This window comes from Saccopteryx leptura, chromosome X (genome assembly GCF_036850995.1).
Source record: "Saccopteryx leptura isolate mSacLep1 chromosome X, mSacLep1_pri_phased_curated, whole genome shotgun sequence".
NCBI classification, from domain to species: domain Eukaryota; kingdom Metazoa; phylum Chordata; class Mammalia; order Chiroptera; family Emballonuridae; genus Saccopteryx; species Saccopteryx leptura.
The window spans coordinates 12851055-12876204 of record NC_089516.1 but is presented as its reverse complement, the minus strand read 5'-3'; the positions used below and the strand labels follow the sequence as shown (position 1 = coordinate 12876204).

Sequence of the window (25150 nt, the reverse complement as noted above, 5' to 3'; positions counted from 1 at the left end):
GGTTGCTGGCTCCAGCAAGGGGTTACTCGGTCTGCTGAAAGCCCACAGTCAAGGCACATATGAGAAAGCAATCAATGAACAACTAAGGTGTTGCAACACGCAATGAAAAACTAGTGATTGATGCTTCTCATCTCTCTCCGTTCCTGTCTATCTGTCCCTATCTATCCCTCTCTGAGTGATTCTCACTCTGTCTCTGTAAAAAAAAAAAAAAAAAAAAAAAAGGATAAACCCTGTACGCTTCCATGTCTATGGGTTACCTGGAATAGTCAGATCCTTATAGACTGAAGCAGGAGGGAGGAGGGGGCCACAGGTTGGGAAGGAGCAGTGGGAGCTAGTGTTTAATGGGAACAGGGCTCTGTGGGTGGATGGTGGTGACGGCTGCACCACAGTGTGAATGTACTTAATGTCACTGAACGGTACACTTACAAATGGTTAAGGTGGTAAATTTTATGTTACATGTATTTTGCTACCAAAGGGAGAAAAAACCCCATCTTGCCCATTGCCATACCCTAAAGCCGAATCTAGCTCTGGTGTCCATCTAAAAAGGCGGTGGGAAAAATGCCTGCTGCTCCTTTACCTTGTCATCAAAGTTAAGTGAAATTAGGACATGGCGTCACCAAGTAGGCTTCCTAAAATATTGTCCCTTCCACCAGGTGTGTCTTCCAGATACTGGATCTTCCCGTTAGGGTGATAGTGCGTAGGGACTTCTGAGTGTGTGCTAAGCCTTACATTTGTTCCTCTTAAAAGATGAAGTTCTTTGGCTTTTTAGAACCAGGTGCCTTAGGAACTGAGTTCCGTGGTCAGACATGGTGATTATCTTCTGGCATGTTTTTGGTTTTCCAGAACAACTGCCAAAGACTCTTCAAAGTTTGCGCACCTGCAACTGTCAGAAAGTTTCATGAAGTTTCGCTTAAATGCCTTGCCCAGTCTCGAGGTGCCCCAAAAGAAGGAGGCAAAGGAGAAGAACGAGAAGGAAAGGGAAGGGGCCATGGCTCAGCGGGCAGCCAGCCCCGTCATGGACGGAACCTCGGACAAGCAAGTGGTGGACAAGCGTGTCATCAAGAAGTACACAAGCACACCATGGAAGCCCGAGTCCAGCGCAGGTAAGCCGTGCTTACTGACACCGCTCCGGCCTCGGCTTTCCTCTCCAGTTCGCCCTCTGCCCGATCCACTGTCCATGTGGGAGTCTCGTGTCTGGGTGAGAGCGGGGAGGGAGTGAGGAGGTTCCCATAGACGGCTGCACGCCCAGTGCACTCTCAGGCTTGCACGCTGCCCCTGAGTCCTCCCCGTCAGTCTCCTGAAGGTCCCTTGCTGCATTAGGCCAGCGTCAGCACTTCCCGTGGACAGGCTCTTCCTTTTGTCCTGTAAGCTGCCGCAGTGGCTACAGCGAGTTCACCCAGACGGGGACACCAATGCTGGCTGCTGTGGGACTTGCTGGTGACCCCGTCTCTCCTCCTTGCCTTTCCACTGCCCCCACTGTGAAATGCATTCGGGTCACAGGTGCCTGTTGCGGCGTCGCTGCTCAGTGGCTCATGGGGCCTGTCCTGCAGCATTTCCCATCCCCCACTGGGTAAGGCCTTTCATTTCAAAGTGGCAACTGCAATCACTGAGTGCAATCACTGAGTGGCAGTGAGTGCAATCACTATTTCCTTTATTTATCCTCTGCTCTGATGCAGTCCTTGGGGCGTCGGCATCAAGCCCCATCAATGCGAAAGAGGCCATGAAGATCTTGGCTGAAAAGAGACGACAGGCCCGGCTGCAGAAAGACCAGGAGCAGCAGGAGCTGCTGGAGAAGACCGAGCAAAACAGGTGCGGGGTGCTCCGAGTTGTGCCGCCGTCTCGTGCAAAAGGCTGTGGTGGGGAGAGCCACGCACCTTTCTTTCTCGAGCTTTATAATTGCTAAAGCCTCAGCGGAAGCCTAGGTCTGCCCGGCAGGTGTTCAGGAGCTTGCACCTTTTAGAAGATGTCGTTAACAGTGGTGGAACCTTGCTCTTTCAGGCGGCCTGGAAACTCCTAGCTCCTGGATCTAAGTTGCCAGCAGCTTCCCATTCTCCTCTTGGACGCTAGGCCCTGCCAGGCCTTGGAGAACTACCGAAGGAGTTTGAGCTTTGTTTATAGAATGAAGTTCTCCCTGAAAAGACAAGAGGTTGTGGATATAAGGGTTTTAATTCTTCCTGAATTGTGTTTTTCCCCCCAAACTATCCTAACTCGCACCCCCAAGTGAGAGAGAGGAGGGTTGAGCAGAGGCCCCTGGATGGGGCACAGCTGACCTCAGTAGTCCACAAGATATGAGGTACGGGGACCCCCATCCTGGAGCATGACAGAAGACTAGTCCCTAAACTTTGGAGGGTGTCCAAATCATTGCAAAAATGCAATGAAAACACACAGGCCCGGGCCCTGTGCTGCCTCGACAGCTTGCCAAAGTTTGAGAACCACTGTGATAGTACCAAGCACTTGGCCAGAATATAGACAACCTGCCTTCTGATCTTTGTATTCAGAGAGGAACACAAGTTGAAGGATAAGGTAGATTTTATCTCTAAATTGATAAAGGAAGCTTTTAGGATAATCACAGAGCACAATCCAATAGCATCTAAAGAATTAGCGTGACAGGAAACAGCACTTCAAGACCGACCCCAAGTTGAGAATGCTAAATAATAGAGTAGTATTCTCAATCCTTGTCAAGGTCGCAAGTCTTTTGTGGTCTCTGATTACAGGTTTGCTGATTTATTTTTTTAAGTGGTAGCGGTGAGGGGGTGGGACGGGCTGGTTCCTTCTTCAGTTTCTGGACTTCCCTGGTGATTTTCCTACCTCTAGTGGCAGGTGTGTTTGTTGAGCGATGGGTTTGGGCTGATCTGGGTGGGCCGCAGGGTGTGTGAAGGGAGGTCGCAGGAGATGACGATGAATCACAGGACCCCAGATGACAGGCCTCGGCAATTGCAGGGCCTGAGCACGTGAGTAGCAGGATTGCGGCTGTGTGCTGAGGAAGGTGAAGTTCTTTACCTTCCAGCAACTGCCCTCTGGCATTTCCTTCGCAGCTCAGCTCCTGAAAGGACTGATTGTCCTCCTTGTCTGTCTCCTCAGCTCGCTTTAAGTCCTCGTACGTCACACTCGCCACTCCTCCCAGCTGCCGGGCGCCTCAGCTGTTTCGTGGTTGGCTCTCACCTTGTCCAGCTTGCCCTGGCTTCTTCAGTCTCTCTTCGGTGTCTCTCTGTCCACTCCTCTTCCCCTCATGTCGCCCGGGCCCCCAGCGGTCAGTCCTTGGCCAGGGTCACCTGCTGAGTCCTCCCGCTCTGCCACAGCGAGCCATCATGCTGCCTGTTTCTCCAGCTTGAAAAGATTTGGGGCTCACATTTCACGCATGGCTTCATAATGAGCCTTTGGTGTGCTGAACTGACCCAACTGTCCTCTCCCTTTCTTTTTTAAAAATTTTTATTAATTTATTGTGTTAACATGGATTCAAATCTGTCCTCTCCCTTTCTGCTCTCATTTTCCCTCTTCATCTGTTTCCGAAGCTAATTTCTTCCTGCTCTGTGAACCTGCAGTACTTTCCACTACAAGAGAGGCACTACGTGACACATGCGCACTGGCGACTCCTCAGTCTGCGCCTATGGCCTGGTCTAGCGCAAGGGCTGCGCTCTCCTCTACTATAGCCTCTAGTCCAGGGGTCTCCAAACTTTTTACACAGGGGGCCAGTTCACTGTCCCTCAGACCATTGGAGGGCTGCCAAATACAGTGGTCCTCTCACTGACCACCAGTGAAAGAGGTGCCCCTTCCAGAAGTGCAGTGGGGGCTGGATAAATGGCCTCAGGGGGCCGCATTGTGGCCCGCGGGCCGTAGTTTGGGGACGCCTGCTCTAGTCCATGTGGCTCCTGAAACGTGGATTCACTACCATTAAGACAACTTTAGTTCCTCAGCTGTGCTAGCCACATTTCAAGTGCACAATAGCTACATGGCTAACAGCTACCATGGACAGCACAAGTCTCGACCATTTCCCTCATCACAGGAAGTTCTACTGGATAGCACTTAGAGGCCGTCCTTCCAGCTGCCTCATACTTCCATTTGAGTGTATGCCATATGCACTTCAAATCGAGCATTTCCACAGCAGGCCTTGTTATCTTTCTCCCAGGCTTACTTTTCCTTTCACAAGGTCTGTATCCCCAAATCTCCAGGCGTCCAAGTCAAAAGTCTCCGTGACTCTCAGTGTCCCCTCCTTCCTCCGGGTGTCCCATCAGCTCCCAGGCCCGTGCAGGCCACCTCTTTAGCATCTCTTTCCTCACCCTGCTCCTCCAGCCTGTCCTCTCCTCTGAGCTACAACCCCTGTTGTCTCCGGACCGTGTCTGTGACGTCCCAGCTGAGTTCCCTGCTCTAGGCCTCCCAGAGCTTGTCCACTGTTAACACTGTGTCCTCAGTGACTATTCGCACAGAAGTGTCACCATCATGCTCCCATTCTTTAACGAGCCAGTGACTCCCCTGCCCACAGGATTCACCCAAACCCATCAACAGGCCTTCGAGGCCAGCCATGACCCGGCCACCACCTGCCTTCCACCTCCAGCATTCCAGACACCGGGGTGCAGAGTTCCCTGACATGCCCCCACCACACGATTCCACACCTCCGCATTCCCTCCGCCCCACGTGCGCTCAGATCAAGCCCAGCACCTTGCGGCAGCCTTTTTGGCCCTGCGCCTGGGAGGAACCGGCTCTCCCCCTCTTCCTCCTTCCTGAGCCCAGCTGTTCAGCTGATCGACACAGCCTCGTCTCTCCACGGGCCTGTTCCCCCTGTAAGCGTCTTAAAAGGCTGAGATACAGGCCTGGGATCACCAGTGCTGGCACTCAGCACATGTACAAGGAAGGCAGAGAAGGAGAAAGAGGCCCAACTGAGACACCATTGCAGTCGTAGGTTAAGGGAAGGCAGATTGCCTTCCCTTACGTCACGTGCCCTAACACGGTGCTGACGGTCGACCTGGCAGAGGGCGGGTGAGCTCGTGTCAGGCGGTCCAGCCCTGTCTGCAGACCGGTGCAACACAACAGAAACAGCCCGATTCAAAGTTGGGCTGAGGTTTGATTCGAAGGATGTAGGGGGATGGTATACCCCAGGGGTCCCCAAACTACGGCCTGCGGGCCACATGCAGCCCCCTAAGGCCATTTATCCAGCCCCCGCCGCACTTCCAGAAGGAGCACTTCTTTCATTGGTGGTCAGTGAGAGGAGCATAGTTCCCATTGAAATACTGGTCAGTTTGTTGATTTAAATTTACTTGTTCTTTATTTTAAATATTGTATTTGTTCCCGTTTTGTTTTTTTACTTTAAAATAAGATATGTGCAGTGTGCATAGGGATTTGTTCATAGTTTTTTTTATAGTCCGGCCCTCCAGTGGTCTGAGGGACAGTGAACTGGCCCCCTGTGTAAAAAGTTTGGGGACCCCCGGTATACCCTATAGCCGATAAAGGAAGGACAGAAGGAATTAGCGTTAGAGGATGAAAACTCTCCATTTGATTTTAGGTGAATTAAGTTGAAAGTACCTGCAAAATGTTCAGGTGATTAGAAGTGGAGTTGACGCCTGGGGCCTAACTAAAAATGGGAGTAATACGCTTGACCCAAAACCAGTTTTCCTCTCTCTTGCCAGAATGTGAAGCTTTGCCTAGCAGCACGTGGGAGGTGAGGAAAATACCTGACTCCGTGGGGCTGGAACACAGCGGATCTCACTTGGAATAAGATCCTTCCACGTCTGTTTTGCTCTTAGTCTCAATAGTTGAAACCACAACATTGCAGTTGCCAAAAATAAAACCTTGAGGCAAGCCACGGAAAGCCAATTATTGTCACAAACTGGTGAGGGATACGCCATCCGGGATGAGGCTGTTCAGAACAGAGGGGCTGACAGGAGTCTAGGTAGCTGGGACCTAGGAAGAAGGGCAGAAGCTGGTCTGGTCCCTACCAGCAGCGACATCAGGGCTCTTGTAGAAGCACACAAAGCAGGGCATAACCTCTGGGCTTGTGGGTGGCCCAGAGGTGGATCCGGATTCTTGGAATTGGGGCAAGGAAGCCTGGAACCCTGATCCACCCTAGGGAAGGCCCGGGAAGACACTAGCACGCCTGTGATTCCAAAACGGGTCCCGTTAAGGCACATTAAGAAGCTAAGATAGGCCCTGGCCAGTTGGCTCAGCGGTAGAGCGTCGGCCTGGCGTGTGGGGGACCCGGGTTCGATTCCCGGCCGGGGCACATAGGAGAAGCGCCCATTTGCTTCTCCACCCCCCCCTTCCTCTCTGTCTCTCTCTTCCCCTCCCACAGCCGGGGCTCCATTGGAGCGGGGATGGCCTGGGCGCTGGGGATGGCTCCTTGGCCTCTGCCCCAGGCGCTAGAGTGGCTCTGGTCGCGGCAGAGCGACGCCCCGGAGGGGCAGAGCATCGCCCCTGGTGGGCGTGCCGGGTGGATCCCGGTCGGGCGCATGCGGGAGTCTGTCTGGCTGTCTCTCCCCGTTTCCAGCTTCAGAAAAATACAAAAAAAAAAAAAAAAGCTAAGATAGCCGCTAGGAGCTCACAGAGAAAGATGTTCAAGTTAGCCCCATGAGCAGGGTCACAGTGTCCATACAAGAGGTCCTTCTGCTGCACAGACCTGGCGCCTCACTGGCTGAGCCTCCAGGTGTTCGGCTGTTGGAGTAAGAGAGGGGCCAGCGGGGCTCATCTCATGTGGGGTGGTGGGCATGGTGGCAGCCACGCAGGAGGGGACAGTCTCATGCTTATGGGTGGGGAGAGGTCCTCACGGGAGGGGCATTTAACACTGTACCTGCAAGACTTGTTGAGGCTGAAGAAAAACTGTTGGCCTTGATGTTTAAAAGATGAACCAAAATTTTCAAGGGAAGTTGTGGAGACAGTGGAGACCTCAGCCAGGTTGGAAGAGGTGAGAGGGTGGAGGCCCTTAACCGTTACTTTGATGTTAAGATGCTCTGAGTGGAAGGCGGGGGAGAGTTGTTTGGGACGCCTGAGACCTGAGTGTGTTTTCAGGCCACGGAAAGGTACTTGTGGAATGGTGGAACGGTGGAACGGTGGAAGGAAATGGCAGGGTGTGGGAGGAACGTGGTGCGGGAGAGTGGAATTAATAGCACAAGCAATGGCACCTGCAATCCTTTGGCCCTAAGCAGAGGAACAGGGGCGTGCTGAGCAGTGCGTAGAGGAGACAGGGTTAGGAAGCTGAGATCAGGTGGCCCCAGGCTTCTCTGTAGTGGTTGTTGATGCCTTCACCTAGACAGGATGTTGAAGATGGAGAAAACTAGAGGTTTGGTCTATTTCCACAGGGATCAGGGGAAGGGATGGGGCTAAGAGGCTGGAGTGACAGCTGAGGCTGACAGGTGACCAGTCTGTCTTCTTTGAGCCTTATTCTAACCAATGGTGGCAGCCTAGGAGGGCACAAGTGGTCGAGGGGGTCACCTAAGCCTGGAGTTGGGTGGCAGAGTGGGCTCCATGCCGTCCTGGAAGTGCTCAGGAAGGGACCGGAGGCCTGGGCACAGAGAGGAGGCAGCAGACAGTGACTGCACAGTGCTCCTCGGGCAGGTCAGGAGAGGGCCCTGAAGTGCTCAGGAAGGGACCGGAGGCCTGGGCACAGAGAGGAGGCAGCAGTGACTGCACAGTGCTCCTCGGGCAGGTCAGGAGAGAGGGCCCTGAAGTGCTCAGGAAGGGACCGGAGGCCTGGGCACAGAGAGGAGGCAGCACACAGTGACTGCACAGTGCTCCTCGGGCAGGTCAGGAGAGAGGGCCCTGAAGTGCTCAGGAAGGGACCGGAGGCCTGGGCACAGAGAGGAGGCAGCACACAGTGACTGCACAGTGCTACTCGGGCAGGTCAGGAGAGGGCCCTGCAGGACGCGGTGAGAGCAGACCGCAGAAGAAGTTTGGCATGTTAAAGGTTAAGCCTTTTTAAATGAAAAGTGTAAGTACGTAAAGAAGCGAGAATAGTGAAACCCACATACTTATCCACAGACTGAACAATTCAAGGCTGAGCGTGTGTCAGGGATATGGTTTCAGTGTGAAAGGGTGAGCCGGGAGGGTGAGGTGCTGGAGGTTGCGGGGTGCTCAGTGAAGACCCCCAGTGGCTGGTGATGGGGTAAGGATGCATCTGCTGAATGAGGGCTGCAGTGCAGCTCCCTGCTGAAGAAAGGGGGTGGGTGGGGTAGGTGACAGGAGCGAGGATGGAGAGGATGACGGAACTGGGCACAGTCTGGTGAACTCTGAAGGGAATGGGGTAATGATGACAAAGGCAATGGGGTGGGGGTGGCCTGCGGCAGAAGGGCAGTAGGAAGGTGACCAAATCCATGTTCTCTCCGGTCCTTTAAGCAGGGGAGAAAAGATGTTCGTCCTTGGAGAGGATATTGAGGGACTCAGTTTCACACAGGTGAAACCAGTTCTGGAGGAAGCAGAACGTGATTGATGGAGAAGATTTTGTAATAGGGATAAGCAGACCCTGACCGGTGGCTCAGTGGATAGACCATTGGCCCGGCATATGGACATCCCAGGTTTGATTCTCGGTCAGGGTACACAGAAGAAGCGACCATATGCTTCTCACCCTCCCTCTCGCCCTTCTCTCCCTCTTCCCCTCCCACAGCCAGTAGCTCAGTTGGTTCAAGTGTGTCTTCGAGTGCTGAGGTGTGTTAGCCTCAGGTGCTAAAAATAGCTCGGTACTTGAGCAGTGGCCCCAGATGGGTTTGCCGGGTGGATCCTAGTTCAGGGTGCATGCAGGACTCTGATTCACTATCTCCCCTCCTCTCACTTAAAAAAAAATAGGGACAAGCAGGGGCTAATGGGCCTAATTATGGAGACTTAGAGATCGAGAGGGTGTGTTATTTACTGTGTGTGTATGTATGGGGCACCTCTGAAGTGAAGTCCTCATGGTAAAATGGGAGAAACAGTGGCTTTTCAGATCGTGAACATAAAGAGAAAGATGAAGCAACTTGGGCATTTATTCACACACAACACATCCTATGTGTGTTAACTTCTCTGGGACAATCACAACTGGCTCCTTGGATGAGATGAGGACTGAACAGTGCTGTTTAATCTCTGGATAAAGCATGTTCCCCACGTCCATTTGTGATCGTCCTGTGTTGGGCGTACTTACTCTGTTTCTGAGGAATCGAAGAAGCGGAGTTTTTATGGAGCGTAAGGTCCCACAATGCTCTTCTGCAGAGTTTGCTCGACTATCTATTAATAATCTCAGTTGTTGCAGCCACGCTTCATGGGCAACCTCTGCTAATGTAGAATATGGTTATCACATCATGTTACAGTCTGAAGCTAAATAATGTCTCGAAGTATTTATTTCCCTTTTAAAATATCTCTTTTGTGACACATAGGCTAATTGTCTTCACGATTCCTGAAACCAACTATTAGAAGGATCTTCTTTTAAGTCTTGATCTTTTTATAACAATATAACAGCATCCAGTAAGTCAGTGACACATGCTTCCAAATAAAGGTAATTTCTGAAAAACATAGTTTTATAGATGCTCTTAAAAGGACAGTGGGAGTTGGAGAGAGAATTTGTTTTCAATTTTCTCACAAACTAGCATTTCAGAATCTACCCAGAGCCAGGCATTACGCTAAGTGCTTCCCACACATGATCTCAATTCTCACAATGGTGTTATAGAGTCAATAATACAGCTGTTCCGGTTTTTTTAATGGGCATCAGAAACGTTCAGTCACTTTCCAAGGAAGGGTCACACGGTGAGTGGCACAATCAGAATGCACTCAGTCTTGCCCAGAGGTCACATTGCCATCAGGAGCACCTTGCAAGGTGAGTACGATCACTCACATTTTTTCATAGATAAGGAAAGAGGCGCACACGAGAGCAAGGAGAACATTAGAGATGTAAAAACAAGCGCTTCAATCTTACAGAATTTTCCCTCGCTGCTTAGAGCTCTTGATCATCATCATATCACCAACTATTCATCTTTGGATGAAAAATGTCCAAATGGTATTTAATTTTATATGGCACAGATTAAAAACTAAAACAGATTTTTAAAGATTTCCAAAATAAATGGAAAAGAGATATTTTAATTTCTACATTAAATGTCAGATTCTCTTGAGCATTTCTTCCGTTTGCTGCCTCAGAAGGCATATCCCAATTCAAAACCAAAGTGAACTTTTTGAGCTCATACTCACTGCTCTCAAATTGCTGACCGGGCACAGTTGTGGCCTTTGAGACACTTAACTTGTTCCTAGCTTTAGTTGCTTTAATTAATTTTGCTTAGTTTTTAAAGAATTGTCATTAAATAAGAATGATGGGGCTGTGGTTGTGTGTACTGGGGGACATCTGTGTCTTCATTACAGTATGTTCTCAAATCAATACATCAGTACTCCTTGTATAACAAGATTGAAAGTCAACCCTGGTTAATCTATACACGTACAGGTATGTATTGTAAGTATGTGGGCTGGAGCGGCTTTCCCGGAAGGATGAGTCATTTTCTTAAGTGGATACTAATTCAAGGCCACGTGTCTGTAACTGTGCCATGCGCTGCATTACACTCTCCTGTCTGTCGGCACGTGGTTCTCTGGCAGTTTGCCTTTTGGGCACGTCCTTCTGACAACAGTTGTGTTCCCAAAAGGCTGGAGAGAGAGGAATTGGAAAGAAAGGCAGAGGAGGAGAGACTTCGCCTGGAAGAGGAAGCCCGGAAGCAGGAAGAAGAAAAGAAGCGGCAGGAAGAGGAAAAGAGGAGACTGGAGGAAGAGGAGGCCAAGAGGAAGGCCAAGGAGGGGCTGTTGTTGAAGGAAGAGCAAGAAAAGGAAAAACAAGAAAAAGAAAAGCAAGAAAAAGCCATGATTGAAAAGCAGGTACTGTATGAGTCTTCATCTAGACTTTCCTTAAGGGTGTTAGTTAATATTGGGTAAAATTAGTTCAAGTTGAATGACTCATAATATTTACTTGAAGTGGTTTCTTAAACCAGCTGGGCTGGTTATCATTAAATATGAGTTACTTTGGGCAATAAAAGGGAAGTTGGTAATGTTTGCTGTGTGTCGGTTGGGGTTCCCCCAAAGACAGACCCTGGATGAGAGTGTGGGAGCCAGTGGTTGGTTCAGGAGAGGACCCCAGGATGCCGATAGGGAATGAGAAGAAAGCCAATGTCAGCACACTGATGAGTGCGTTACCATGGGTGACTGGAACTCGCTGCCTTTGGGACTAAGGAACTATAGACATGCCTTAGAATTGTTCCTCTGACGGGGCGAGGAAACTGGGGTATTTATCTACTAATTCCTGCCCATCATGGTTGAAGGTCAATCCTTGGGGGATTAACTTCCAGGAACTCCTGGCCACATAAACATTTCGTGGCCAGAGGCTGCCATCAGATGCAGAAAGACCTTGGCCACGTGTGGGAACTGTCTGCACTTGGTTTGTGTGGTGGGCCAGGGGTAGACGAGGGAGGCCCAGCCTTGTGGGCCGTGTGGTAGAGCCAGCTGTGTAAATCCACATGGACTGTTCGCGCAGCCCCCACTGGGTAGACGATGAGGTCAAGGAACAAGTGCAAACACCAGACAGTGACTCTAGTGTTTTCTTAGGGTAGTAAAGCTTATGCCTTGGTTTGCCTGTCTCTGTCAGAAGGAAGTGGCAGAAGCAAAGGCCCAGGAAGCAGCTAAACAGATGCGTCTAGAAAGAGAACAGATCATGCTACAGATTGAACAGGAGCGCCAGGAGAGGAAGAAGGTAAGGACCAGGGGCTGGGAGGACTGAGGGCGAGGCGGGAACAGGAAACAATCAGTTCTTCTTTAAGGTGCTGGGTAGAATGGTCTGAGAGTTGTCCCATTAGGTCCGGTTCATTGACAGTGCTGTTCAAATCTTCTATGCCTTTATGAGTTTTCTGTCACCTTGTTCTGTCAGTTAGCGATAGAGGAGTGTTCAGAGCTCCATCTGTGATTATGGGCTTGCCCATTCCTCCTTCCAGTTCTATCAGCTTTTGTTTTATGTGCTTTGAGGCTCTGCTGTTAGGTGAATATAATTTCAAATTACTTAATTTTCCAGTTGAATTGATACCTTGATCGTTAGAAATGCCCTTTTTACTAATAAGAGAAAGTTTACTTAGAAAGTCACAGAAGCAGAAGAAGTGAGCCGTGGAAGAGAGAGACTTGGGAAACAAGTTACAGCAGAAGACGAGCCTTTGGAGCTTAGAGAACAGAGAGGGAGAGGAGAGAGAGAAAGGGGGAGAGAGAGAGGGAGAGAGAGGGAGAGGAGAGAGAGAAAGGGAGAGAGAGGGAGAGGAGAGAGAGAAAAAGGGAGAGAGAGAAAGGGAGAGAGAGGGAGAGGAGAGAGAGAAAGGGAGAGAGAGAAAGGGAGAGAGAGAAGTGCCTTGAGAGGGAGGAGAGATTGTGGGGGAACCAGAGGGGGGGCGCCCTGTGGAAAGGTGTGGGTGTGCTCTATAGAGAGCTGCCAGAAATGTCATCTTTAGTGATGCTTGTCTTAAAGTCCACTTCGCACTTCACACCTCGGCAGGCAGTCTTTTTATTATTAGCATTTGCGTAGTAAATCTTTTTCTGTCCTTTTACTTTGAACCTATGTGTGTTTTTATACGTGTATCTCTTCCAAACAGCATGTGGTCAGGACTTGTTATTTTAAGCCATTTTGACAGTCTTTGCCTTTAAATGCAAATAGACCTGTGTGGTCTATTTGCATTTAATGCAGTTATGGATAAAGTTGGGTTTAAGGAGGCTGGTTATAAAGCTCATTCTCATGGTGTTCTGGTCCAGCCTCGGCTCTGTGTTGCAGCCCTGGGAACCTGGAGACCGATCTATTGCCTTCCCCCAACCTGAATCTCAGCCCCACTTTCTCCAGGGTGGTCCTGTTGAAAGGCAGAGGGTAATGTATTGATTTTTAGGTAGCTCAAGGAGAGGAAGGAGAAAAGGGATATCAATGAAATGTTGATTCTAGATACTTCCTAGTTCACTTTTCAAACATTTGACCTTGTTCATAGGGCAAAGGTGTACATCTGCAAAACCACTGGAAAATCTTTCTACGCTCATTATCCTCTGCTGACTTTCTGTCTACGAGCGTTCTAAAAAGTCTGACATTGCATATAGCCCCAACTACTGTTAATGTGCTTTCGGTCTTGTATTCCTCTTACCTGGTCCTTTTTCGTTAATGTGCTTTCGGTCTCGTATCCCTCTTACTGGTCCTTTTTGGTTCCCAGAGAATAGATGAAATCATGAAGAGAACAAGGAAGAGCGACGTGTCCCCAGAAGTGAAGGTAGGCGCCCAGAGCACCATGCTGATAGGTCACGAGCTGAGTGGCAGGATAGGTCCATGGGCTCGTGGTTCTGTCCAGTTTGGGAAGAGCCAAAGCGGACTCCTTCTGCTCTGCTCCTGGCTACATCGAAGAGACTGCAGGTGCCTGGAAAGAGGAGTCTGAGAGAGCAGTTTCGGAGACTAGGTGTAAATAAAACTTTTCTCAGAGAAATGGGGGTAGGGATGCAGGGAGAGACACAGTAGCTATGGATAGAAAAGAGAATGGTGACATATTAATAAGGGAAACAGCTGCTTGCTAATAAGCTCAGAAGACTCGAAGCCTTGCCACGGAGCAGGCAGATGGCCCGGCATGCTTCCAAGCAGCCTCTGATACTTTTCCAAAGCATTTGTTTGTCTGTGTAATGGCAGTCTTCCCTCTATCTGTTTCCAGAAAGAAGACTTGAAAATGGAGCTTCAGCCCGCTGTGTGCATGGACAATAAGACGAAAGCTGTCATCCAGAACAAAACAGGTGAGGGTGAGGTCTGGTTCTTGTGTTCCTTCTTTCAGCAGGTGAGGGCTCAACGCACTTCCTGCAGGGCACCAGCACCGTGCCGCTGCGTGTGTCATTGCTGGGGGGGTACTTCCCCTTCCCTGCTGGTCTTGGTCTCCAGCAGCAGTGTGCCAGGCTCCTCAGTGACTGATCATCACAGTACAGGAGGCGCCGTGTGGGGGCGTGCTGCTTTCCAGGGAGCTTACCTGCCAGGCAGGTTGTATTAAGAACTGACTGCTGCCTGACCAGGCGGTGGCACAGTGGATAGAGCGTCGGACTGGGATGCGGAGGACCCAGGTCGGAAACCCTGAGGTCGCCAGCTTGAGTGAGGGCTCAGCTGGTTTGAGCAAGGCTCACCAGCTTCAGCCCAGGGTCGCTGGCTCGAGCAGGGGTCACTCGGCCTGTTGGAGCCCCCCGATCAAGGCACATATGAGAAAGCAATCAGTGAACAACTAAGGTGCTGCAATGAAGAATTGATGCTTCTCATCTCTCTCCCTTCCTGTCTGTCCCTGTTTGTTCCTCTATCTTTCTCTTTCTCTGTTACACACACACACACACGCATGCACGCACAACTGCTGTCCGTGGCAGTTCTTCCTGTCTGTCCCTGTCTGTTCCTCTATCTTTCTCTTTCTCTGTTACACACACACACGCACGCATGCACGCACAACTGCTGTCCGTGGCAGTTCTTCCTGTCTGTCCCTGTCTGCTCCTCTATCTTTCTCTTTCTCTGTTACACACACACACGCACGCATGCACGCACAACTGCTGTCCGTGGCAGTTCTTCCTGTCTGTCCCTGTTTGTTCCTCTATCTTTCTCTTTCTCTGTTACACACACGCATGCACGCACACGCACACACACGCACGCACACACAACTGCTGTCCGTGGCAGTTTCTCCTGCCTTCTGCACGTGGGGTAGTCCAGCTCTTTCCTACCAGCTGCACTGAAAACCCCTCAGGTGTAGATATTTCATGGCAGCCAGAGTCAGAAAAGGCGTATCCCTCTTAGAGTCACTGCACATTTCTCCTTTGCCTTGTGGCTCAAGAGCTTGCTGTCCGAGCCTGGGGACGGTCCAGTGCATGACCCTAAGTCTCCCGGCTGGGTCGTGAGCCCTGCTGCAGACACTGCTAATACCACTTGTCTTCTCTTCCCCTGGGTGAAAGTGATTACCTGGGATTCTTTTTGCAAAAGGTGTCGCATTATTGGTCAAGCAGAGGACTAAATTAACTGCCCTTTGTGGCTCCATGGTCTCGGATATTTTCTGATTAATGGAAGGACTCTGTGTTCTCCATCAGAAATCAGTGGATTGAGCACCTCCCAGGACGTTAAGGGTGCCCCAGCACCTCTCTGCCCGGACGTCTTCTCTACTGGGCTTAAACCAGTTGGGGCACTTGTTCATCTGGAGGCCCTGGAGGGGAAGCCGAGCAGGGACGAGTCGGCTGAAGAAGTGCAGTCTATGGATGTGAGGTAAGCCCCTTTCTTTTGCATTTGAGCCTCATCTCTTCTCCGGACACCTCCCCGCCTCGTACTCGATATCTGCATTTTTTGCACACCCACATCATCTCGGGTGGGCTCGGTTGCTGGTCAGGAAAGCTCTCAGTGGTATATTTGTGACTTGGGTCAGGCCCATTAGAAGCGGAGCCGGGGTCAGGGGGTCTAGGGCCCGGAATTTATCATCTCAGGAGAAAGTGGAGGGAGTGAGGAACAAGATGCGGCAGGAGAAGTCACTAGGCGAGGATGCTGTCCCAGCTCGTGTCGTGGCAGCCCTGGGAGATGAGTTTCCACCAGAGAAAGGTCTGAATGAGATGAGGGAGGCGGCCTTGAGCTGTACCGTCAGCCATTGGCTGGGGCCACTGGGGCGGGGACACAGGTGTGATGCCTGTGCGCGTGGGGCTCCCTCAGCTGAAGGCAGCTGTCCAGAAAAAGGGTGGCAGCTCGGAATGCTTAGCCGCCAGTCTCTGCAGCTGGGGGATGGTTGCTCCTGCAGACATAGGGCCGGTTCGGCAAGGCCCACTGTGTCCAGTGTCTCATGTTTAAGGAGAGCTGTCATTGGAGACTCGGTAAAGGAACAAATTTGCTTTCAGATTCTAAAAGCAAGGAATTCTTAAATTGGCATGTTTGTGGATGACATCACCGGGCAAATCCCAGATGAAAGGAGACCTCAGCTCGCGTGGGGCTGTGGCAGAGGCACTGGGACGGAGAGCCCCGGGCAGGACCCTTGGAGTGGGGGCAGCTCTCCGAGTCAGGAGGGACTGACAGTGTTGTGCAAAAGCTCTGCCAGAGGCCCTCGTGCTCTGCTGGGCTGTGAGTTCTCAGCTTGGTCTGGGGCCGAGGCAAGGGGCCAAGGGTCTTCCTGAGGACTGACTATGACTGACCCCAGCTCACGCCCCCTGGCCTTGGCCGGATATGTGAAAGCCCAGGATCCAGCAGCCCCGTCACCAGAAGAGCAAGTTCGCGTGGATTGATAGCAGGGACTCCTTAGCCCTTGTCACCACCTATCTCCCTGTGCCACCACTGGCTACTACATCCACCATCGTGACAGGTGTCCCCTACCTGGCACCACTCTGGCCCCAGGCGACAATGGCTGACACCTTAAATGTTCTCAGAGCCTTCTCGCCAACCACCCCCCAACCCCGTGCTGAGGCAGCTTATGCTTTATATCTCTGGGTGAAGGAAGGGGACAAGGCCTGGCACCTGCCAGGCTTCAAGAAGGTGAAGGGGTCTCATGTGTGCACTGGCTTCTCCTGGTGGCCGCCTCTGCCTTTGGAGAGAGGTGCTTTCTGGAGGTTTTGCCCAAGGTTGTGGCATTCTCTCCTCCCCAAGCTTTGACCAGCTGTTTAGTCCCAGGGGATGGAGGTGGGGGGGTGTTTCTGCTACTGAGGCATTTTGCCCAAGCTCTAAGTACCAGAAGCAGCGCTAGTTAAGTCAGCTGCTGGTCTGTGTGAGGGGACGGGTCCTCTGAGCTTCTCCAGGTCAGTGGGGTTTTCTAGATTCTTTTCCTACAAGCTTATTGGGGAAAAAAAGAACAAACGACCTGACAGCAGCCCTACTCCGGCTGGTAGGAGTCCGGATGACAGGCCCTCGAATCGCTGCCCACCACTCACCTGAGCTAGGCCAGTGGTTGACACATTTCTAGGGAGGAGAGAGAGAGAGCCGGGCCGCTGGCAGGAGCCGGGCAAGTCAGTGGGGTGGACTGGAAGCCTCGCTTTAGAGAGGGAGCGGTGGGCGAGATTCGCTCGGCCAGTGACGGTGACAGTGATGGTGACAGGGTGGATGGTGGGGTCCTAGTTGACGATGGCCCCAGCCTTAACTGAGCACCTACACCAGGAGGCTCCACAGGAGCGTGTCCCCAGCAGGAGCAGTCCCACTCGCTCGCTCGCAGGTCCCTGGGAGGGAGAAACAACTGTTTGTCCCATTTTGCAGCAGAGGAGCCTGAGGCCAGGGAGGAACAAGCCCCGGAGCCAGTTAGGGCCCTTCCTCAGCTTGCTCAGAACTTCCAGCATTTGTGTTCTGTCTGGGTTTCCCTCGTGGAAGGGTTGGGAGGTGCTTGGCTTCTCTGCTGGTGCCTGCCTCTTACTTTCCTCCTTCCTGTGGACAGGATGAGTTTGGCCTTCGCGGCCCTGCTCGCTGCCCTTCCGTGTTCTCATCCACAGGGGCCTTGTGTCTGGCAGCATCTCAGATCGGAACTAACTGGCATATTTCTTACAATGTGTTACACACAAGCTCTGGCTCTAAATTTTTCTTCTCTAGAAAAGAAGAGTAGTATAACAAAATATCAGAATTAATAGTTCTACCTGTCCGTCTCTCTCCCTCTCTCTCTCCCTCTCCCTCTCCTTCTCCCTCTCCCCTCCTCTCTCTGCATCCCACCCCCAGTCCTGTTTTCAAAGAAGAGCTTATCTCCATCCCAGAATTTTCACCAGTGAGTGAAATGATTCCCGGGATGTCTCTGGACCCAAACGGAACTGGTAATGCCCGAGCTCTGCAAGACCTCTTAGATTTCACCGGCCCCCCCATGTTCCCCAAGAGGCCCAGTGAAAATCTCAGCCTGGACGACTGTAACAAAAACCTGATCGAAGGCTTTAACAGTCCCAGCCAAGAAACCACTCTGAACACCTTCTGTTGACAAATACAGCATCTCTTTAACGAAAGGTACAGCCTTTTATTATTATTATTATTATTATTATTCTTCCCCACTTCTTGGGAGGTGGCAGAGTCCCCCTCCCTTCTCCCACCCTTCTGTAGCTCCTCCAGTAATGGCTCAGAAGAGCTGTCCTTAGTCTAAGACAGTGACCTGGACCTGTGGAATGCCGAGGAACAGGGCAGGGCACTCAGGAAGGGGTTTATCTACTTCCCTATCTGTTTTCTGAGAAGGTACCAGGCGGCTCATTTATCAAGAATCCCACCTGAGGAGCACAGCTCTTCAGGAAGCCCTGTGGATGGCATCAAAGACACTGCTTAACTGCAGCCAATGTCTGGGTATGGACGGCTGCAGGAAATGAATTCCCATTCGAAAGGAGGGCCTGGCTCCCGGGCCTGCCTTAGCGAGACCTCCCTGAGGCCGAGATTCCCAGGAGAAATGCTTCTGACGATCAAAGCGCTAGTGAGCCTGTAGAGGTCCTTATACAGTCCCTCGGCTCCCAGGGCTGGGCACGCGGCCACATGCGGCATGGCTTCTGGAGCGTGGCCAAGGCTCCCTGCTCTGGCCTCATCGCTTATGCCGAATCCCACGGTCACAGCTTCCTGGTTTTGGCTTAAGACGAACCTGTAAAAATGCACATATCTCACAGTATTGGTCTCACTGGTTGAGGGTGTCTTCAATAAATGAGTTTATCGGGTCCTTTCCCACGAATAGGTTTAGACAAAAAGGAGGAAGAGGGGAACAGGAGGTACCTGGTCTCCCAGGAGGAGGGCCAGTAAGGCTTGGCCTCAAGTTAGAAAGAATCCCAGTGAGCATCTGGTTCAGAAACCCCAGCTCACCTGCCTGTGTTTTTAATCTAGAATAGTGTCTAACACGAAGAACTCAGTTCCCCCCCTTTCCCTCTGTTCACGACCTGGTCTGAAGGTATATGCATTTGTGACCAGTGAATTCTAGTCCAATTTTCCACTCAATGTAAAAGTCGAAAGGTTCAGTCTTTTAATGATAGTTGAAATTCGTAACTCTGGGGAAGTCAAAATCCGGAAGATAGGATAAACATCTTTCAGCCCCCTGGATGGTCAGTTTTACTTGAAAAATGCAAACATGAATATGAATATGTAGTATATACAGGAGCACACACAAGAATGGAAATGTGAATTTCCAGGAGGAAATTCAAGAATTTTTTTTTTTGTATTTTTTTTTTGTATTTTTCTGAAGCTGGAAACGGGGAGAGACAGTCAGACAGACTCCCGCATGCGCCCGACCGGGATCCACCCGGCACGCCCACCAGGGGCGATGCTCTGCCCCTCTGGGGCGTCGCTCTGCCCCGACCAGAGCCACTCTAGCGCCTGGGGCAGAGGCCAAGGAGCCATCCCCAGCACCTGGGCCATCTTTGCTCCAATGGAGCCTTGGCTGCGGGAGGGGAAGAGAGAGACAGAGAGGAAGGAGGGGAGGGAGGTAGAGAAGCAAATGGGCGCTTCTCCTATGTGCCCTGGCCGGGAATCGAACCCGGGTCCCCCACACGCCAGGCCGACGCTCTACTGCTGAGCCAACCGGCCAGGGCTGAAATTCAAGAATTTCAAGTGAATCCTTCATTTGGGAGCCTCTAGTACCATACCTACCATGCCCAGCCCAGCTTATGGGGTGTGTGAGATGAGAAGTGCTGGCTAAAAGTTTGACCCACCCCCTGTCCTGAATAGCACTTTATTTAGAAACAAAGAGAGAATGCTCTGTCAGTGGTAGTCAACCTGGTCCCTACCGCCCACTAGTGGGCTTTCCAGCTTTCATGGTGGGCGGTAGCAGAGCAACCAAAGTATAAATAAAAGGATAGATTTAACTGTAGTAAGTTGTTTTTTGTTTGTTTTGGGTTTTTTTGTATTTTTCTGAAGCTGGAAATGGGGAGAGACAGACTCCCGCATGCGCCCGACTGGGTTCCACCCGGCACGCCCACCAGGGGCACCGCTCTGCCCACCAGGGGGCGATGCTCTGCCCCTCTGGGGCATCGCTCTGCCACGACCAGAGCCACTCTAGCACCTGGGGCAGAGGCCAAGGAGCCATCCCCAGAGCCCGGGCCATCCCCGCTCCAATGGAACCTTGGCTGCGGGAGGGGAAGAGAGAGACAGAGAGGAAGGAGGGGGGGGTGGAGAAGCAAATGGGCGCTTCTCCTATGTGCCCTGGCCGGGAATCGAACCCAGGTCCCCCACATGCCAGGCCAACGCTCTACCACTGAGCCAACCGGCCAGGGCCTAGTAAGTTGTTTTATAAAGATTTATTCTGCCAAACTTAGTGAAAATCCGACATAAAGTACTTGGTAAGTAATTATTATTATATGCTTTAACTTGCTGTAACTCTGCTTTATAAATTTTATAAAGTAAAGTTACTTCCCTACTTTATAAATCACCATTACTGTGGAACCGGTGGTGGTTAGAAAATTTTACTACTAACAGAGATACAAAAGTGGGCGGTAGGTATAAAAAGGTTGACTACCCCTGCTCTGTGTGGTACAGGGTGGTGTTAATAAAACGAACTTTCCCCCTAGTTTTACTCAGCGGCATCTCACATTCTATCCAGGGTTGTTTGTATACATGGATGAGTGTTGGAACCAATGCATTTCCGGTTCTGTTGACCCATTCTGGAGTCTTCCAAAGCCAGCATTTGTTCTTGGAGCATACCTGGCGAAGTGGGGGCTAAATGGGGACTGAAGTTTGTGCCGTAAAGGTTTTGTTCCCCAACTTTGGCTTTTTTTTCTTGCCAAAGTCCTAGAAGCCCTGTTCATTTGAGTAAGTTATATCTATGGGTTGTAAACACTGCATTGATGTGCGTTTAGTTTTACACACCTCACACTGGATTACTTCGGTTTGGGGCCTGTTTGTTTTTCAATGGTGAAAACAGAGTTTATCATCCTTTTTTTTATAACTTAATAATGTCAGTTTTCCTCTCACCTTAGACTCTTTTCAGGCCTTTGTATAATCACAGCCTTCTCTTGGTCACTGTTTGTTTGTTTATGGTAGTCTACTCCTATAACAGAACTTAGATGCCTGACATGGTTTGGCCCATCTTTTTCTTTTTCTTTTTTTTTTTTTGTATTTTTCTGAAGCTAGAAACGGGGAGAGACAGTCAGACAGACTCCCCCATGCGCCCGACCGGGATCCACCCGGCACGCCCACCAGGGGGCGATGCTCTGCCCCTCCGGGGCATCACTCTGTCGCGACCAGAGCCACTCTAGCGCCTGGGGCAGAGGCCAAGGAGCCATCCCCAGCGCCTGGGCCATCTTTGCTCCAATGGAGCCTTGGCTGCGGGAGGGGAAGAGAGAGACAGAGAGGAAGGAGAGGGGGAGGGGTGGAGAAGCAGATGGGCGCTTCTCCTGTGTGCCCTGGCCGGGAATCGAACCCGGGACCTCTGCACGCCAGGCCGACGCTCTACCACTGAGCCAACCGGCCAGGGCCTCCCATCGTTTTCTTTCTCAATGAGGAACCCTTTGGGGAGGCCACACGGCTGAGGTCGCGGTGTGTCGTATCCTTATTTTCCCCTGACCTCAGCTGTGGGCAGTAGACGGCATGTTTCAGAGGTCGCTTCTCTCGGCTCTCAGGAGAGCACCTGTGGTCCTTGCATGTGTGAGCGGGATACGTGACAGGTGATTTGTAGACTAAACAATCCCCCCGGTCTGGAAGAACCACAGCTTCCTTGCACACTTCAAAAGCCCAAGTCGTTCACCTGAGCATGCCGTTTCCCTGACCTATGGCTTAATGTTGAGGAAAAGTTTTCTTTTGTTGTTATCATACCTTGAACCCTTCAGTTCACTGACCTCACTATCCAGTAAGGACCAGAAAATCCACAAAACTTAGGCTCCTCGAATCCATTTCTTCTATCTTTAATTAAAAGAAGTGCAAAGTTCCTGTCCAAGAAGGAAAAAAAGAAAAGGAAAGAAAACATGTCCTGGCTAAATAACTGCGTTCATAACACCTATATATATTAATATTTTCATTTGTCTCAGAGTCTAGTTCTCAAATTCTTCTCAACCAGAGGTGGTGCCACCCCTGCAGGGTTGGGGGGTGTTTGGAACTGTGTTGGGGGCTTTTGTGGTCACAGTGCCTGGTGGCGGCACTGGCATATGGAAAGCAAAGCTTGGGACTTAATCATCCTGCAGGTTTTAGGACACTCCACACAGAGATTACTTGGCCCACCTAAAAGAGCAGTCCTACATAGAATGCTATAGCACTTCTGTTGAGAGGTACTGTGTGAGCCGAGGAAAAGACAAATCAAGAAGGCAGAAAGTCCCATAGTGCGTGAGCATTTCAGTGAGGGAGTAGACGCTCCAGGTTGCGGGGCACTCTGTCTCTCCGGGGCGCTCACCAGAGTTTGCTTATGAATTGACACAGGTGGTGTTTCAAGAAGCCTTGAAGCTGCTGGCAGTCCAATCCAAGCTGCAGGCCCTTGGAAGAAGCTTCTGTCGTTCTCAACCACTGGATTCCAAATGATTAGATTGACGTGTAATTGTTATCCTAGTTAGTATGTTAAACACTGGCCACTCCTGGTAGAAACTTTGCGAAGCTGGCTTTAGCGGCGTTTCATGTTATGGTTCTATGTGTGAGCTGTGGCTGCTGACCAAGTGCTTCCTGTACTGCTTACTCTAGTATCGTAGTGATCATTCCAGCTGGGAAGTTCACCCTGTAACCGTTCCTATTCCCAGAGTTGGAGCACATGAACATTTAGATGTCGTTTCCTATAAATATTCTAGACATTTATCCAGACTCTACTTAAACATATAGTGAAGTTGGGCTGTGTGTCTCCCCATCTATGTTTAGAGGGGGAAATTCAGAGGGTTTCCCCCCCTCTGGGGTTTCTTTGTTGGAAGTTACTCTCAAGAAGCCGTTGTTTAATTATTAAGCTTAGTCACCTGCAAAAATCCATTGCACCACATTACTCTGGGGGTAGGGGGGCTAACAGAATAACTCTGGTTGAATAAGGAAGCCATTAAACTGGAATGATTTGTTTGCTTATGAATATCCCTATAGACATAAGCAGCTGAATCTAGCAAGGACCTTTTCATGTTGCACCCTAAAATCTCCCAAGTTCTGGTCACTCCAAACCACTGAGTAGCTTTTGGACTGAATGAATCATGCATCTCATGCACAGGCGGTTGGTTTTCACGTTGTTGCTATTGGGGCTTTTGTTTGTTTGCTCCTGTGTTTACTCAACTCTAATAAAACCAGACACAAATGAAAATGATAGAGTGCTGAAACAAGGGGGCCTTAAACAGGTCTCAGTATGTCACTGTAATGGACTTAAACATAAAGCTTCTGAACAGTAGACAGCTGACACTAGAATGTATACTCCTCACGTTTTCTGCTGTATAATGTGTTTTCTTAATTTCATTTCTTGTAGTGAATTGCGACTTTTAGATTGAAATGACCTTTTCTTCTTCGAAACTTTTTTTTTTTTGACTTGCACAATAAGAGTTTGGAAAGATCCATCATTCTGACTGAGGCTTGCAACCAGGAAATGTAAAGCAATGTCAACGTTCTCTTGTTTCTGTGCTTTCAAAACTAGCTACAGTTTAAGAGTTTATTAGTTCTGGAAGCTGTGTATGTTTGTGTCTGCGTATATATTAAATAAAATATATGCCTCCACTACTGCAGTGCCATTGATCTTAATGACTCTGGGAGAAACTCCCTTTTATGACAAGCACATAGAAAATGATAGCATGGTCTGACTTTCAAAAATAATGTCTCGCCATCTTTCTTACAGCTTCATTTTGCTAAAGGTCTGTTTTGTGATCTGTTGTATGTCACAGCATCATTGTGACTGTGGTGATGCCGCATTTGCATGATGTGTGCATTGTCTTTAACGTGAAATACATTTTCCCTGAAGAGTTTGATGGTGTGCTAGTGTTTTATTTGTTTCTGTAGGCTCAATGAAGAAATCTGCTGGAATCAAGCCAGATTTTTAAAAACCCATGTGGAAAATAAAAATCTTGCATGGCTGTCCTTTCCCTGTTAAACTCATTAAAATTCCTCTTTTGTCAGTTCCAAGTGAAGCCAACTGTGCAAATAATCTCCGGTGATGAGCTGCCTTGGGACATGAACTTCTAAGTACAGTAAAGTTGCTGTACTTTCAGCCCACTGATGGGAGGGATTTCTGGCTAGGTAAGATGCCCTTAGCATTCCACAGAGCAGTCTGGTGTTGAAACAAAATTATTATGGAATGGTGACCCTTCTTTTCCAGTCAGCTGAATCCCCGACCAGATTGTCTTGTATCTAATTCATGGCTTGCCCACGGCCTGGGAGACAGTACCAGCCCGGACCAGCAGCCAGGGACGCGGCACTGGAGTGGAGATGTTGGAACTCTCGTGGTAACTTCTGGGCCTCAATCTCCAAAGCTGTACCCAGTCAGCGCAGCCCTCCCAGAGCTGCTGCCAACGGCTTTGGCGAGGACACAGGAGCGGATATCCCAACTCTTTCCATGTGCTGGCCTTTGACAGTGGCATTACAAGTAGCTTCTGTCATCATGAGGTCTAAACACAGAGTCACAGTGAAGGCCACTCCTAAGAGCAATTTCCATTTTGTGAACATTCTAAATTTTTCTTAGTATGTACAGGTTTGATAGTAGTAAAAGTTTTTGTAAACTAAATTCAGAAAGTAAATGAGGAACATGTCATTATAATCATAAAGTTAACATGTACCCCCTATTTATTTTAGGGACTTAGAATAAAAAAAGAAGTGTACAGAGCTAATTTGTTCCTAGAAATATGCCCATTACACTGAGTCACAACACAGGTTAACCTCTGTCCACACTATTCAGCATTGTTCAGGAAGCACAATTACGTAAGGAAACAGAGTGAGCCTGAACAGGCGGTGGCGCAGTGGATAGAGCGTCGGGCTGGGACGCTGAGGACCCAGGTTCGAAACCCCGAGGTCGCTGGCTGGAGCACAGGCTCATTAACTTGAGCATGGGGTCACTGCCTTGAGCGTGGGGTCATAGACATGACCCCATGGTTTCTGGTTTGAGCCCAAACGTTGCTGGCCTGAAGCCCAAGGTCACTGGCTTGAGCAAGGGGTCACTGGCTTGGCTGCAGCACCCCAGTCAAGGCACATATGAGAAAGCAATCATTGAACAACTGAAGTACCACAATGAAGAATTGGTGCTTCTTATTTCTTTCCCTTCCTGTCTGGCTGTCCCTATCTGTCCCTCTCTCTGACTCTGTCTCTGTCAAAAAAAGAAAAAAGTGGAATGAGATCTAGGAACATTAGAAAAGAGAAGCCTTTATAGATAGTTTCTTTGAG

At 50.1% G+C, this 25150-nt stretch overlaps 1 protein-coding gene across 7 annotated transcripts in view; it reads left to right on the top strand.

Annotated features, from left to right (window-relative positions):
• Positions 1 to 23715, top strand: part of MAP7D2 (MAP7 domain containing 2) — a 131649-nt gene extending 107934 nt beyond the window's left edge. For 6 of the 7 annotated variants that reach the window (XM_066357187.1, XM_066357182.1, XM_066357181.1 and 3 more), the window contains 9 exons: positions 844 to 1103; positions 1677 to 1809; positions 10578 to 10803; positions 11567 to 11671; positions 13149 to 13205; positions 13635 to 13713; positions 15028 to 15199; positions 17606 to 17881; positions 22247 to 23715. In XM_066357187.1, coding sequence (XP_066213284.1) covers positions 844 to 1103; positions 1677 to 1809; positions 10578 to 10803; positions 11567 to 11671; positions 13149 to 13205; positions 13635 to 13713; positions 15028 to 15199; positions 17606 to 17855 — 1282 coding nt within the window. In that variant the 3' untranslated portion in view covers positions 17856 to 17881; positions 22247 to 23715. The remainder of the gene's footprint in view (positions 1 to 843; positions 1104 to 1676; positions 1810 to 10577; positions 10804 to 11566; positions 11672 to 13148; positions 13206 to 13634; positions 13714 to 15027; positions 15200 to 17605; positions 17882 to 22246) is intronic. The other variant, XM_066357183.1, reaches the window with a different exon arrangement.
• Positions 23716 to 25150: the final 1435 nt, after the last annotated feature.